At 41.8% G+C, this 16670-nt stretch overlaps 1 protein-coding gene across 5 annotated transcripts in view; it reads left to right on the top strand.

Annotated features, from left to right (window-relative positions):
- Nucleotides 1–15652, top strand: part of PDE5A (phosphodiesterase 5A) — a 274469-nt gene extending 258817 nt beyond the window's left edge. For all 5 annotated transcript variants that reach the window (XM_063920240.1, XM_063920239.1, XM_063920241.1 and 2 more), the window contains exons 19-21: nt 6795–6869; nt 7541–7624; nt 11316–15652. In XM_063920240.1, the coding sequence (XP_063776310.1) occupies nt 6795–6869; nt 7541–7624; nt 11316–11465 (309 nt within the window). In that variant the 3' untranslated portion in view covers nt 11466–15652. The remainder of the gene's footprint in view (nt 1–6794; nt 6870–7540; nt 7625–11315) is intronic.
- Nucleotides 15653–16670: the final 1018 nt, after the last annotated feature.

The raw sequence follows: 16670 nt of genomic DNA, 5'->3' as shown, positions 1-16670 counted from the left end.
GGAAGAGAGGAGAGGGGAACATGTGTGGGGGAGAAGGAAGGTTGGGGTGCTGCGGATGAGAGGGTTTGGAGCTGTGAGGGGTACCTGTCTGAATAGGGGAATGAGGGGTCGGGACAGTCGAGGAGAGTTTGGAGCTGTCAGAGGGAGGGAAGAAAGCAGGATTAAAAGGAAGGAGAGGGGCCACCAGCACAGAGAAATAAGGCACTAACTCATCGTACATGTGTCGCTCTCTGAGGTGCTGTGCTGTTCAGTCTGGGTGGGTTCCAGGAACCGGTGACTCCAAGCTGTAGGCCTGACAGGCACCAGTGGGCTGTCAGTGCCTTTCAGAATGTTGAGTGGCGCGCTGCTGGGGCATGGCCACATGTCGGCCTTTCCAGGACACACTGCAGACTAAAGCGCTGCGAATAGCGGCGTGGCCTGGACTGGGTAGGTAAATGGGGGAGGGGGGGGGCATGGCACTCGACAACACAAGTACCTGCATAGATGGGCAGCATGCTTGGCACAAGGCATAGGGACTCAGGGAGGGCTCAGAAAGCCAATATGGCTGACAGGACCTGACTGGGTCTAAAATTAGGTCCCGGCATTTAGAGCACACAGGCCCACCTCGGCGGCAGCATAATGGTTCTAGCATAGACTCCTCCCCTGACTATTAATTCAGCCTGGAAAATGCTGGAAGAGCACATACTCTGCCCACCTAGCAGACATCCGGGAGGCATATCCATGGCCGGTTCTAGAGAAAGCGGAGCCAGGGCGAAAATTTAATACGTCCTCTCCTTCTGCTACACTATTCAGCACTGGGCACTGCAGGAACATACGACCGGGGACGCTCGGTCGGGATCAGCCCACGGAGAGGTATTTATTTATACAGCAGTTCTGCTTATTTCCGTACTCAGACTTCTCATTACGGCTTCCGTTTATAGATACCTGTTATTCAGCTGCTCATCTGATTGTGGATTCGCATATGGACATGCAATTTGACTTACTTCCTCATTAAAACTGGAGGATATTATTTTCTTACACATTCATAAGCTCAAGGTGTCCTTGCTCTGTATCTTGTTTTATTGCACCATAATATTGTTTTTATGTGCTAAACTATTGCTATCTATATAATAAAACATTTTTATATTTTCACATGTCAGCTCCTAATTAGTATATACATGCTCTTACACATTGCGCAGCCATTTTCTTTTACTTATCTCACGAAAATTTAATTTGGTGCCCTAGCCCAACACCAAAAATTGTCGGTTTATGTATATTGATAACTGGTGTAAGACATGGCGCTGGTCATATCAGACCTCTGACCTATACCTTTTTTTTTTTTTAACCCGATTGTGCACTTTCTCCTGTGATTTGCAGCTTAAGTCAATAAGAGTGTACTATGGGCCTAATTCACACCTGGTCGTAGCAGTAAATTTGTTAGCAAATATGCAAAACTATGTGTACTGCAGGTGCGGCAGATATAACATGTGCAGAGAGAGTTAGATTTGGGTGGGGTGTGTTCAAACTGAAATCTAAATTGCAGTGTAAAAATAAAGCAGTCAGTACTATTTACCCTGCACAGAAACAATATAACCCACCCAAATTGTCACTAGGCAATGCACTACAGAACATATAGTCTGTATATGGGTGAGATGGCACTACTTGCCCTATTTTTCCCATATTAGCACATGTATAAGCAGTGGGGACAAACGCATCTCAATGAGTGGAGTCCATATTTTGGTTGATGTGGTTCCTAGTAGCTATTGCCTGGTGATAACCTGTGATCACAAGACAATATCACACTGCGCTGCGGCAAACATTTTTGGATATGAGAGTGAAAGCACTGCATGCCCTATGTCAAATAGAATTAGGGTCCGGATGTAATGCCGTCCAATTAGGCCGGAGGTGCGGATTCCCGGCCAAACTCGGACATGTGTTTTTTAAAGTGGCCATCATTTACAATGCAAAACCATGTTTTGTAAATGATTGGCGCTTTAAAAAAACATTTGAGTTCGACCGGGAACCTGCACCTACAGCCAACTGGAACGGCATTACATCCTGCCCAAGATGTCCAGTCATTTAATGCATGATGTTTTCTATTTTCAAAATGTGTAGGCCTTGTTGGGATATCATAATATTCCTACACAATGTAAGCATTTATATAAAAATAAATGTATAAAGGAAAATGCATTATCATTTTCACTTACAGATGTTTTTTAATGAAAACCTGCGTATTTTAGAATCCTGCTATTTTTGCAAATATGGAAAGCTGGACTAATGTCGAAGCAAGAACTACAAAGTATTTCTTTATAGTGTTTTTTACCAAAATAAATGGCTTTTAGTTCACTTTCTTGAAATTTAAAGAACAAAAACAACTTTTTTGTTCATTTTAGTCAAACATTTTTTTTACTGATTAGATGGTTAAAAAGACAAATATTTTCTGAAACTACAAAGTCATTTGTACAAAACAAACTCGAAGTTGTGTGGAACCTGCATAAAAAATGAATGATACTGATGTTGGAATGTGATAAGAATGTCACCTTTACCCCTTGTTGATGAGAAAACCCTGTGAAAAAAGTTTGATCAGTATGTGCTGAAAAACAAACAAAAAATATTTGCCTAACGCACAAAAAAATCTAAAGTAACAAAAAGTCATAAAAATGTAAACAAGCAAAATTCCCATTTAGATGAAAAATAAATATTTTCATAATTAAAAATCATTTTTAAAATAGAAATAAAAAGAACAGCTTTCTGGATACCGCTGACATGGTACCAGATGGAGCACTGGGCCTCTAGCCAGGAAGAGTCCCGGAAAGTAGATAATTCTGCAGGAAGAAAGCTGTAATGATGGTTGTAATTACTGTATGTGAATTATATGGGTCAGTTTTATAAGGTCAAGTGAAAGTGTCATTATCTGTCTTGTCCACTCAGTCAATGGGTCAGTTTATATCATATGTAGGAAATACAGTATAAACACATATGCACATCCACTAATTCTGTTTCTTAATGTTTTTTAGATAAATCCAGCGGCATCGTATTCCTGTAGGTTCATGCTACTCGCGTCCCTTTTACTGTTTTACACCTTTTTTTTTTCTGCTTACGAGTTAAAATAAGTTATATTGATTTAAAACATCTTAACATCACACATGTCCCTGTGTCATTCAGGAACTTTACTAGTTTATTGGCCTTGCAACTCCCAAGACATTTGGCATTTGTGGTGTTGATAAGAAGGATAGTCCATATAACCTCTGGCTGTCCACTTCCAGACAACCTCTTTAAAAAAATAGACTAAAATATCCCTTTGCACAGAGTCCACAATCCTTTTTTCAGTACTAAGGGTCACTTGCTTTGTAGATATAAAAAATGACTGTTCAGGCGTATTTGACATTTACAGACTTCTACACAACATTTACTCAGGACAGAAGGTCTCTGTTATTATTTAGCTCTTTAACAGTAGCCCAGTAATTACCAATAGTAATCATAGCTCTCATTCAGGTTGGATCGCAGATGAGAAAAAAATTGTAAATGGGTGATTTTCGGAAGTCTGCGCATGCGCAAAGTCCGCAACGCGCTTATGCGGACTTCCGCATTGTGATTGCATCCCTGAAGAATGTGATCGGAATTTGATTGCCCATGGGGGGCATCAGCATGGCGCTGCGGGGGCATTGTCTGGATAACGGAGGCGTGTCCGGGACGCTTTCGGGGCAGCTGCGTGATGTCACACGTGGTTGCTGTGACCCAAAACATGGAGGCGGTCCGTTTGCATACGCAGTTTAGCTGCGTATCCAGGGGGGCAACCCTGATTCCCAACTTTGCATGCCTGCAGCATGCGGTTTCATCAGTAGCAGATTCTGCAACAGATACTGAATAGGGTCTCATGACCCTTGGTTCAGTAGTAGCGGGTTTGGAATGTAATTTATTATGTATGGAGTGAATTCCGAATAGGATGTGTCCCCATGCATAGTTGATATAGACAGATAAGTGTCATTTGTGAATGAAACAATGTTCAAATTGAAGTATTTGGCTAGTAGTCATATGATTGCACCCTACATATGTATGGTTATTCCCAGTCTAAATAACATTATACAATGTGTGTAATCTGTAATTGGAACATAACTAAAGGTGCATACACACTTAGCGATATATGTAAACTATATAATTTTTTCCCTCATGAACGATATAGTTTACTATATCGCCCAGTGTGAATGCAGCTGAGCAGAATCAGAATCAGCTTTATTGGCCAGGTGTACTCACGTACACTAGGAATTCTTTGTGGTACAATGCATCGCCAAGCAGCAACATGAAGGGGGAATACATAGCATACGAAGGGGGAAGAACATAGCATACATTACACACATTACACGTATGAGTTGATACTGCACATTGCAACTGTACAATAGACTCAACATATTAGACATATTATACATGTAGGACTAAACACAAAGGCTGCTTGGCAGAGCAGCACCGAGGCAGCCATCCGCGGCGCCAACTAGAACTCAAACAATGCACATAATACAGAAGATTTAAGTATTACATCAAAAGATAAACCACACAGACAATAAAGACAGAAAGCATAATGCAGGGTTGGTGTAAGCATTTTGGGTAATAACCTCCAGGGGTTGTGTATTCCACCCTCACAAGGTACCAGGTGCGGCAGCCATCTTAGGCGCTCTGCGTAGGATTACCCAGGGTGGAATAGTCCACCCCTAGAAGAGAACACAAAAACGGGGAGATTGCAGAGTCCTTAGGTTCAGAGTAGGGTTCCAATAAAACCATCAGGTCCATGTATTTTTCATCCCATCCACAAGTTTACCAGATAAGGCAGCCATGTTGGGCGCACTACGAAGGTTACACAGTGGGAGATGAGCCATACAAGGGCCAAATGCATTCACGGGAAAACTGACACGAGTGTAGGAGTATGCTATACCCTGCATGGAAAGATCCAAATGAATCACACCCTGCCCATGGAGGAACCATCCGAGGCAGCCATGTGAGGCGCACTGTGTAGGTTACTGCTGGCAGGGTGTGCAACCAATGGAGGTACACATTACAGGAATAGCACACAGTGGGGGGAAAGTACCCTGTAAGAAGAAAGAAGAGAAAGACACATTTGCAGGAAAACATTAATTTATGAAAATGATAAAATGTCCTGGTCTCATGAGAGCAGTGCGGGTGGGTGTGAGAGTGTGGGGAGCGGTGCGGGTGGGTGTAAGAATGTGGAGTGCACACTAATGTCCAATGGAACTGACCCAGCAAAATCTGGTCCTGATGCGCACGCCCCTCAGTTCCCTGCTCAGCTTGAGGGGTAGTCTTGGGGGCAGTCATGATGTTCTTGGACAGAGAAGTAGTAGGCATTGGTCCTGGTGTTCTCAAGGCAGAGGTGAGGAGAGGCCACATGATGGTCCTGAGTTGCAGTGTTTGGGGAAATTGTTTTATTCGAGATTTTAGCGTTGTCCAAATCCAGTTCAAACTCCGGTTCTAACTCCATTCTTAAATCACATTCTTAACAAATGCATTCTTCACAATTGCAAGCAGGCCAAGTCCTGACTGCAGGCCTTGATAATATTGCTCTTAAATGCTCCAACTATATCAGCTGGCAAAGGGGGAGGTATGCAATCAGAAGTTCAGCTAATTAACAGAGGTTATTTTGCATTGAAGACGGCAGATGCATAGCTCCGCGGGTCGCTAACGACCCTCGGTCTCAGCCGTTCATGCAGCTCAATTTGGACTCATCGGCCAAAGCTGCACGACGTCACTGTGTGATATTGCTAGCAATATCACACAGTGTGTTTGCCCGCCGCTGGCCAATTTGGAGCCTACACTGTGGCAGCCATCAGAAACTGGCATCAAATTGTGGTAGGTGGGTGGACGTTGCAGTTGAAATGCTGCGAGGTGTGTGCAGGCGTCCCCCCAACAATGCAACTCTGCAACCATTATAAATCACAATGGATCTAATTCATGTATGTACGCTAATGCAATTGCGATTGTCTAGGCTGCGGAGTTCCTAATGTTAGTGAGTGAAGCTGCTGCCCAGAAATGAAAAGAGACGCCCACTGGACTCGTTGCAAGCTCAATTGCAATTGCGTACACGTTAGCGGACGATACACAGTTACAGAGAACATTGGGACTAAGGTTTGTCTATGACTATGCAGACTGACCACAGCAGAGCAACCCAGACGCCACATATTTGCCTATACGATCACACAGCCATCAGAAGATACATACTCTGAGAACGGCCATGTCACGCCTATGTTTTCCCAACCACTCCCCTTAAACTCCCTGTTAACACCTCCACATGTCTACTTCCTGTCAATCACTCTGCGACAAAGTTCTCAGTACGAGTGGGATCGCAGCAGCACCCATCACGCATTGCAATTGCAGTACCTGCACAATTTTGCTGATAATCGCTTCATTACATGAATATCAGTCATTGCGCACAAACACGAATTAGGCCCAATGTAACAAAAACAAAGGTGTGAAAATGTAATAATATTAGCTAAAATATTAGTAAACATGTGTCTTGTAAGTTGGGTGTCTTCTGTATTAGATGGTAACTCTCTGGATATCTTATTAGATAATAGATACGTAAACCATCTACTACTAGTTATACAGCTGTGTACAGCTTCCTATCAAGCATACCTGTGTATTACTACAACTGCAATAGGTGGAGAGTCGCTTCCACTGCAAATCTTTTGGAGATTGTTTAATCATTCGGAAAATTCCTTTTATTGCAAATGGAACCTATTTTGCTACAGGAAACAGAGTTTAATATTTTCCTGACTTAATATATTTATAGGTGTATGCTTTGTTCCCAGATCGCTGAACTTGTTGCCACAGAATTTTATGACCAAGGAGATAAAGAGAGACAGGAACTAAATATTGAGCCAATTGTAAGTACAAACTCCATTGTTTATTTGATTTGGTAACTGGGTCCCATTGAAAATTAGAATATATGAATGTAATAATACCGGAACACTAGGGGCCTATTTTTTTAAAGGAAATTTGCAGGATATCCCCCGCATTATTAGGTGATATCTGCAAATTTATAGTATCCCCAAAATGTATCTAGGGGTATATCTCTTATATGTGCTGTGGTTCCTCCTCTTCGACTGTAATCTCAGCCCCATAGGTTTCATGAGAGCTGCTATTTATGAGAGATGCTAAGCTCCGGAAGCTTGGCCTTGGTAGCTAATACCATTGTAGTCTATTAGCTACTTACCGCAACAGTTACCAGGAGAGGGATCCGTAGGATCCCTCCACAGTAATGGAGGCTCACACATGCATGGTCTTCAGATTGCGTACGCAACTCTGCCAGCTCCCAAATAGGAAAGCTTTTTTTTTCTCATCAGAGCCCTGGTCCCTGTGTGTGTTCTATAATACCTCTGGGCTATCTTTCATTTCTTATTGCTGTAATAAGCGGTGATAAGAAATTATAATTATCAGGTCTAAAACCCGATATTTAAAATAATTACTCCCTTTAGATTCTTTATGTTGGGATGTTATTTGCTAATATGTGTCAGATTCACGTATTCACTGAACAATTGACGTGATTTCCTTTCAGGATCTGATGAACAGAGAGAAGAAAGAAAAAATACCCAGCATGCAGGTTGGATTCATTGATGCAATATGCTTAGAACTCTATGAGGTGGGTAAAAAAGCTTACTGCAATTATATTATTAAACCATTATTGTTAAATAAATTATATACAGCCAGACCATTGTGCTTGTTGCATGGCTGCCTGAAACCTTGCTGTGTAATCTAATAAAATAGGATTACTACATATACAGAAGTAAGCAGGTTTATGTGAAGCATGTAGAGACTGTAGTGGTTAAACTGAACCTCTACTTCTTAATAGATTTTAGGACCCCAGGTAATATTTGTCTCCCTTCAGATTGTTCCATTGTTAAGTAATATAGGGAGTGATTCAGAGGTGGATGCAATTGACACAGCTGATGCGTATTTGTATGCAACTTCTGTGTGAAATTATGCAAAAGCCGATGAGGCATCTAAAGTAAAAATACACCCACTGCCGGCTTCTGTGATGATCCGCTGCTGCACCTGAAGATACGGTATTGGATCAGCTGCATGAGTATCAGACATCTGAGTAATCCCCAGGCTACTCAGGATGTCTGGCAAAATCAGTAGCGGATTCACCGCCATGCGACCAAAGTGACCCAGCAGGTCCAAGGGGCCTGCCAGCAGGGCTGAATTTGTGAAGCGGCCACTGTTACTGACGTTGGTGTCTGGAACCACACTACAGTGTTCAGGGCTGCTGGGAGGTGCAATTTATTTTAAGTACTGTATGAATACTGAGCCTAATTCAGACCTGATTGTAGATGTGCTAAATTTAGCACATCTACGATCAGTCACACAGACATGCGGGGGGACGCCCAGCACAGGGCTAGTCCACCCCGCATGTCTGGCCTTCCTCCACCCGCACACGTACAAAAGCACAGCGGCGATGCTTTTGTACTTTAGGAGTAACTCCCTGCCAGCGCAGCTCCTGTGCACTGGCAGAAGCTACTCGTCATTGTGAGGGTCGCAGCTGCTGCGTGTGACGTCATGTAGACGCCACAGCCCGTCCCTCAATGGTTCGGGCATGCCTGCGTTGCCCGGACCATGCCCCCTAAACAGCGGCTAAATGCTGCCGGCCGGCCCAGCGAACACCTCTGCCTGTCAATCAGGCAGAGGCGATCGCAGGGCTGAGAAGGCCGTCGGCTGTCTGGCATGCGCTGGCGCATGCGCAGTTCAGACCTGATCGGCTGCTGTGCGAAAACGCACAGCACCGATCAGGTCTGAATTAGGCCCACTGTTTGTAGTGCGGTGCCGGTGTCAAAGCACTCTCCGCAACTACATTGCCGCCAGCGTACTCCGTGAGTAAAGGATGCAGACGGGCTAGAGAGACGGGGAAGCTAATCTTTGGGCCTTAAATTATATGGGGAACTGGCTGGACTGGCTGACATGTAAGGGGCCTGAAGTCACAAATGAAGGGGCTGTAGTGACACATGGTGGGGGGAGGAGCAGCATGAAAAATGGGGAATGGTGGAGGGACACATTGGGGGGCAGGAGTGACATATGGGGTGGAGTGAGACATGAGGGGGCAACAATGACACACAAGTGGGCAACAGTGACATACCGGGAGGCAGGAGTGACACGCGGGGTGGAGTGACGTGGAGGCAGGAGTGACAAATGAGGGGTCAAGAGTGACACATTGCGAGGGTGTAGTGCACATTGGGGGGTTGAAGTGACAAATGAGGGGGCTGGAGTGACACCTGGGGAGCTGTCAGGAGCTTTTGTTAAATATCTTGTTTAATAAAAGCATTTTTTATGAAGTCATGTTAATTATTAATGAAATGTTGTTAGTTACTGATTGCTCCTAAATTCTGTAAAATTTCTGTAAAATTCTGAGATTGGTGATGCAGTGGTTTACTCTAAATTGAAAACTTACATAAATTAGGATAAACCAGGGGTGGCCAACCAGTCAGAGGCAAAGAGCCAGAAAAGATTCGTAGCAAAGGGAAAGGGCCACTATCAGGCGCGCGCACAAAATGGGGGCGTGGCCTAGTTTTCACAAAGCCACACCCCATTTTTGTGCACGCACCTTTCGGTATGACATTTGTAGGAGTATGACCTTGTGTCATAACCTCGTTTTAGTCATGTTGTACAGTGCCACATACATATAATGCCCCAGTACAGTGCCACATACATATAAAAATGCCAATAAATGGGTGCCTCCACCCTGCCAGATACATATACCCCCCTCCACAGTGCCAGATACACATATGTCCACACAGTGCCAGATAAATATATGCCCCCAGTGCCAGATACACATGCTCCCACAGTGCCAGCTATGCCCCCAGTGCCAGATACACATGTCCCCACAATGCCAGCTATGCCCCCAGTGCCAGATACACATGTCCCCACCGTGCCAGATATGCCTCCAGTGCAGATACACGTCTCCACAGTGCCAGCTATGCATGTCCTTACAGTGCCAGATACACATTTCTACACAATGCCAGCTATGCCCCCAGTGCCAGATACACATGTCCTAATAGTGCCAGATATGCCCCCAGTGCCAGCTACACATGTCCTTACAGTGCCATCTACACATGTCCTCACAGTGCCACATATATCCCCAGTGCAGATACGCAAGTCCCCACAGTGGCTTCCCCGGCCCCCAAGTGCTGCTCACCGTGTGCTGCTGCGAGGGGAGGAGAGCGCAGCGTGCGCCTCTCCTGTTACTCTGACTCTGGCGGCGTCTACCTTCAATTCAGCGCCGGCCCGTGAGCCAATTAGAGCTCGCGGTCTGGCAGCCAATCAGGAGCCAGCTGCCTGACTGTGAGCTCTGATTGGCTCATGGACCGGTGCTGACTTGAAGATAGACACTGGCGCCGGAGTCAGAGGGGCAAGAGAGGCGCTCTCCTCCCCTCTCCTTACACGCTGGAGATGGAGAGTCCTAAGTAGCGCAGTGTCAGGCAGCGGTGGGCGGGAGCGGATCGAGCCGCATGCGGAGGATGAAAGAGCCGCATGCGGCTCGAGAGCCGCGGGTTGGCCACAGCTGGGCTAAACATTTGAAAGTTTTTATTTACTTTGGATATTAAAAAGATAGCAGCACTTGATTTTCTAAAGCTAATACCCACTGTTAATTACCATGGAGGCTGCAAGAGGCGATGCATGGTGCAATGTTTCATGGTGTACTACTGTACTTACTGTATTTATTTATTTATTAACAGTTTCTTTTATAGCACAGCTAAATCCGTTGGGCTTTACAATTGGACACAATTATAAAACAATACTGGGTAATAAACAAACAGTCATAGAGGTAGGAAGGCCCTTCTGGCAAGCTTACAATCTACAGGGAAATAGGCATTGATACACATAGAAAGGCACTATTGCATATTTGTCCACTGGACTGCAAAGGATCTAGGTGGGTTGCATGATATCACAGCAATGATGATCCATGGTCAGAAAGAAGGGAAAGTGAAGAAAGAGAAAATATGTGGAGGATATGTGCGGACTGTACAGTGGGGATATAATCGGATAGGAAAGCTTATGAAGGTTGAGTGAGCGGTTCTGGAATGTGATAAGCTAGCCTGAAGAGGTGAGTTTTCAGGGAAGGTTTGGAGACTAGGGGAGAGTCTTATTATGCGTGGTCGGGCATTCCACAGAGTGGGTGCAGCCCGAAGAAAGTCCTGCAATCGTACACTTACTGTACTACAACAACTGTAATCATTGGAAATCAAAATTATTGAGGGACATGGATGTCTGTGCCATCTCAGACCACCTCATTACGTATTAGGAGTGAGTAAATATTTTTCTTGTAACCTTTTTCCTAGGCCTTAACACAAGTGTCTGAATCGTGTTACCCACTACTCGAAGGCTGCCTAAGGAACAAACAGAAATGGCAAGTTTTAGCAGAGCAGCAAGAGAAGGGTCTGGTGAATGGTGACAACAGCCAGCCAAAACTGAACTGTGACATGGATTAAGTAAACAGCAATTTATAGTCTTGTGGTACAAAATAGTATTACACTGTTTGGAAAACAAAACATATTTTGCCACTGTTGTATTTATTAATTTCACATTTTCGTTTAAGGAAATAGTAAGAAAATGTAAATGGATTTACATTGTAATATTTTCTAGAGAAGCAATATATTTTCTGAAGTGTGTAAATTTACACTACCCTTTGTAGGCTCTTAGGAATGTCATCTTGATTCCTTTTTATATTGTCCTTTTAGGACCAGTGCCTTAATGCATGGGTGCCGTTTATACTTTACAGGGTGACCTGTCTTTGAATACAGTAATAACAAGATCAGTCTACAAATGCCATTCAAAATGATATCAGATTTGTTTATAGCATACTGTTCTTCGTCGTCTGGAAAGAGTGGCTTCTAGATAAAAAGGATGTTACAAGTTATTGAGAGTTCTATAGCCATGCACAGACATGTGTTGGTGTTGGTGGGGGCAGGGGGTTGTTTTATACAGAACACAGATCAGAAGTTGCCTCTGAGGTCCTATTGTTTTGTAGTTGGGGTTAGATTCCTTAAGCACTTTAGTTTTAATAGCATTCCTAATACTAAATGCTAATATTTTCTATTTTCATGATTACACAGAGTGACACCATAATTACTGAGAATTATTTTACATGATTATTTACAAGTTATAATGAGATTAATGGAGGAGATAAGGACGAGATAAGGGCAGGAAACAAATTATTACTCCCTCTTGAATAGACTGGGAAAAATGTATAGCCAATGTCAACAAAACCGTTTTACTAATGGTCGGATTTAAAAAAAGGCTGGAGGGTTTTAGAAAGATTTGGCCTTTTCAGGGATTACTGCATGGAAAGGTTAGGCAGGCTAATCTGTAGATATTGGGGGATATTCAGGTTTGCTAGCAAGCCAAAAAAGCTTGCAATTGGTCAAAACCATGTTGCACTGCAGGTGGGGCAGATGTAACGTGCAGAGAGATATGGATGTTGGTGGGCTATATTGTTTCTGTGCATGGTAAATACTGGCTGCTTAATTTCTACACTGCAATTTAGATTTCAGTTTGAACACACCCCACCCAAATCTAAACCTCTCTGCACATGTTACATCTGCACCACCTGCAGTGCACATGGTTTTGCCCAATTGCTAACAAACTTGAATAAGACCCATCATCTGAAATATGCTTTTGTTTCCCTAAAATGTCCTCTTTTTTTATTTCATCTTTTATTTGTAAATTGAATTGTAATGACCCAAGTATAGGCCCAATTTATCATTGCACTTGTATCTTATGTAAGACACTTTAGCAGCAACATGTGATTTAGGCAGGTCTAGAATTGTACTTAGAAATATTGCAGACAATTTTTGTATTTCTATGTGCAATATTTTTATGTTGTTATTGGTGTATGGACATTTTCCTGTCTAGTGAAACGCCAATAATAAAAATACAGTTACTAAGAATATTAGACGTTACCATACAATAGCGCGAGCCTGCAGGCTGAGTACTGTTATACAGGTCACAGGATGCCAAGGGGACTTCAAACTTTCTTATTTTACAGTAAAGGGAGGTGGAGCAAATTTCTCCAACTTTTATTATGGAATAAATGAAATTAGAAGGAGCGATTCTGCTATACAATTGTGCTTTGCCATTATTGGCATTTAAGAATACTCCATCACTGATTTATTTTGAATGATTTGTGTGACAAAGCAAGAGATCAATAAGGGAGGGGTGAACAGCATACTTACCTACCTTAATGAGTTACTTTTTTTAATTCTTCTGGAGATGAGATGCAGGAGACAGCTGATTAACATCATTAGGGTCCCCCTTCCCACCGGTATTTTTCTCCCCATCCTACTCCATTCAGTAGGAAGTGTGGCGAGATGCAGGAGGTCTCTTCCCTAAACCAAAAATGTGTAAGTGTCCCGTAGGTAATTATGCTGGACAGGCTATTTTGAAGAGGTGTTAAGTTCCACCAATACAAATTTTCTGTTCCTCTTCTGCTTTGCAATTTGATAATGTAGACTTTTCACAGTGTGTTTGGGAGATGACAGTCATTTCACTCTGTGGTATGGTGAGGTTTGAATTGTGGGTAGAACAAAAATGATTCTGTTTAAATTTGTCAAATTCCTGACCCCCAAATACACAATGAGGTGAATATGCCATGGAACAGTGATCGGTAGACAGAAAGAGCAACACACTATTCTCCAGCTATTAGTGACTACCTCACTGCTTTCCAAAAATCAGGGTCTATTGTATTGGGGAATTGATTTGTGTTTTACAATAGTAATCTGCAGTAGATTGTTGTGCTAGTACCATTTATAATGTAAGTGAACACATATTTTTAGATTTCCACATCTCTTACTGTAAAAATCAGTGACAAGACAACCAAGATTTATCCATGATGTAGCTTTTAAAAGAAACATTTAAGAGCACTTTTTTTAATCAAGATACTGTTTGTTGTTATTATTAGCTGACTCCACTATTTGGATTTACTTATGTCATGTGTGTGTACCACCAGGGAAACTGGGGCAATTGCCCAAATATTACATCATCAGCAATGTGGTGGCACTGTGGCATATGTAAACTAGGGTTTCTATATGGCATAATGTGAAATGGGGATACTAGAGTGTGTTTATTACATTTATGGTGCTGGAGTATTTACACATTACACTTTATAATAACATTGACAACATAGGATATTATTGACATTTTTACTGGTAGAAGCCCCACAAGTGTGTTCCCCTGAGGACCCTACAAACCTGTGTCCCAGGTCTGGAGAGACCAAAACTTTTTCAGCCTACAGCTCCAGACATTGACTGAATTAGCGAAGACAAACTTTAGTCTTCATATACAAGTATAAACCATATTTGACAAATTGGGATGCGGTTAAATTACCAGGTGTCCGGAATCCTAGCGTTCAGGATACAGGTGCCGGAATCCCAACACCCGGTGAAATTTCGGAGTCTGTCTCCTGACTGCCGGGATCCCGACAGCCGGACAATCATACTGACCCCAACAGATTTTCACTCAACTCACATCTAAGCTTGTGACCTGCAGGTTTAACCTGCTTATACAGTAACCCAGCTCACCTGGATGGGATGGACTTAGTCATCAAAACATGTTTATTGTGTAAGTGCTAGACTTCCTGGAACAGTGATTTCAACTGGGTAAATTGGAAATTCAAAATTTACAGTTTAGCCTACTACAAATGTTTACCAATGTAATGATGGGTTATTTCATGTGTAAACACAAATGTATTTTACTTTGCATAACTTGCACTTGGTTACATAAGCTACAATCTAATAAGACTCATTCACTGAAAAAAAAAAATTGAAAAAAATTATATTTGATCTGATGCCATGCAATATAGTTTGACAAAAATATTAAGAGTCCATTTTTGGTGTGATATTTTCACATGAAATTATTGGAGTAGAGCTGATAGTGAATATTGTAATCCCGTGTTTATCAATCCTACAACTGTCCTGTATTACATATGCACTTCAAATGTGTCTCTGCTCTGTCAAATCAAAATTGGAACATGTGTAAAGCAATTGCATGTACTAACTAAAAACAAAAGGATTAAGAGCAATCATTTTAATGTGTGTGTTGCAAATGCATGTTAACACGATTGTCTGTAAAGTCATGTATGTATAATATATATGTGGCCAGCTTCACAAATTGTGTAAACAATTAATGCAACAATAATCAGCACAAACTTCAAGCTTGAAAATGGAATTCCAGTACTAGAATTTAAATAGTGTAGGTACCTTCAAGGAAATTCCAACTTTTTTTATTTTTGATACTTGTATATACTGTACTTCAGTAATTCATGAATTGTAGTGAATGTTTTATATCGTCTGTCATTTTAAATTGTTTAGCTTCTTAAAATAAAAAAGGTTTCAGAATGAACATACAGTCACTGTAATAAGCTAATGCACTTAATGGTCATTTTTAAAAGATGTTAATTTAGTACACAAATATTATTTATAGTAACAAGAACAAATGGCATGTAGTTAAAAAGGTGATGTTTTCGCTATCGGCACTCAAAATGTCAGCAGCATAAAGTTGAGCGTAGAATGCCGACAGAGTATCAATGATATTTTTGCCATGTCAACATTATGGGCCAAATGTAAAAGAGGGAGAGATTCAGAAAGTGAGAGATTTAGTAAGGTTTTCCAGTTTTTTTTAAAGTGGCAATCATTTACACTGCAAAACCAGGTTGATCTTGCTGTGTAAATGATTGCCACTTTAAAAAAAAACCTGAAAAACCTTACCAAATCTCTCACTTTCTTTCTGAAACTCTCACTCTATTACATTTGGCCCCCTATCTTTATATGTTATGGTAAAACATCATGTTTACAGTTATAATGCCGACACAGTACAAATGCTTTAAATAACATTACTACAGTGTCAGCATTGTGCGCTCGACATTATGTTGTCAATATTTTGAGTGTCGATGGCATAAATGTCGACAAAAACCTACCGATCCTGGAGAAATAAAATGCTGAAATGTTAGTCATACTACAATTTTGAATATCTTTTATAGAAATGATGATCACAGAGATAAACTGTACACAAATAATGAGGGTCTGTTTTAATGCTACAGTACAACCTAGGAAAATATATTCCCCTGAGTCAGAGACATACTGTAGTTATTTCCTGGGGCTTATTCATCACTCTCATAGCCGGGGGAATACTGCTAGGAAAGGGGGGGTAAAAGTGGGAGGACCAATCTAATCTCTCACTTAACTTGGGGACCAATCACAAGTTAAGTGAGAGATCGCAGCTTGTTATTGGTCCTTCCACTCACCCTTCCTCATTGGTCAATTAATTTTGGTTAAAAATAATTTGCTGATCCTCTGTTACAGAACTTGCAGATCCCTGGAAAGCATGTAGTAGGGAGAGAGGCCACTTTAGTAAATAGTTTCCCTGGATGACATACAGCTTTAAAGGACATGTATTCTTTTAATGATCATTTTTACCTGAGCGCACAACCAGCACACAGCCACATGTACTACTCCATTCAGAAAACAGTAATGCACAATTCAAAACAAAGAACACACAGTAAAACCAGTCTGAGTGGTGTGTGATTTTTTTTATGTTCATTGTTGGTTGATTATGGAATATTATTTTTTCAAATTAAAAATATTTTATTTACATTAGATTTTATTTGAGAAAACACATATTAACTTCAAACATTTGACTGC

The sequence above is a fragment of the Pseudophryne corroboree genome, chromosome 1 (genome assembly GCF_028390025.1).
Source record: "Pseudophryne corroboree isolate aPseCor3 chromosome 1, aPseCor3.hap2, whole genome shotgun sequence".
In the NCBI taxonomy this organism is placed as follows: Eukaryota; Metazoa; Chordata; class Amphibia; order Anura; family Myobatrachidae; genus Pseudophryne; species Pseudophryne corroboree.
Note: the sequence above shows the minus strand (reverse complement) of the source record. Positions and strands in the feature narration are given on the sequence as shown.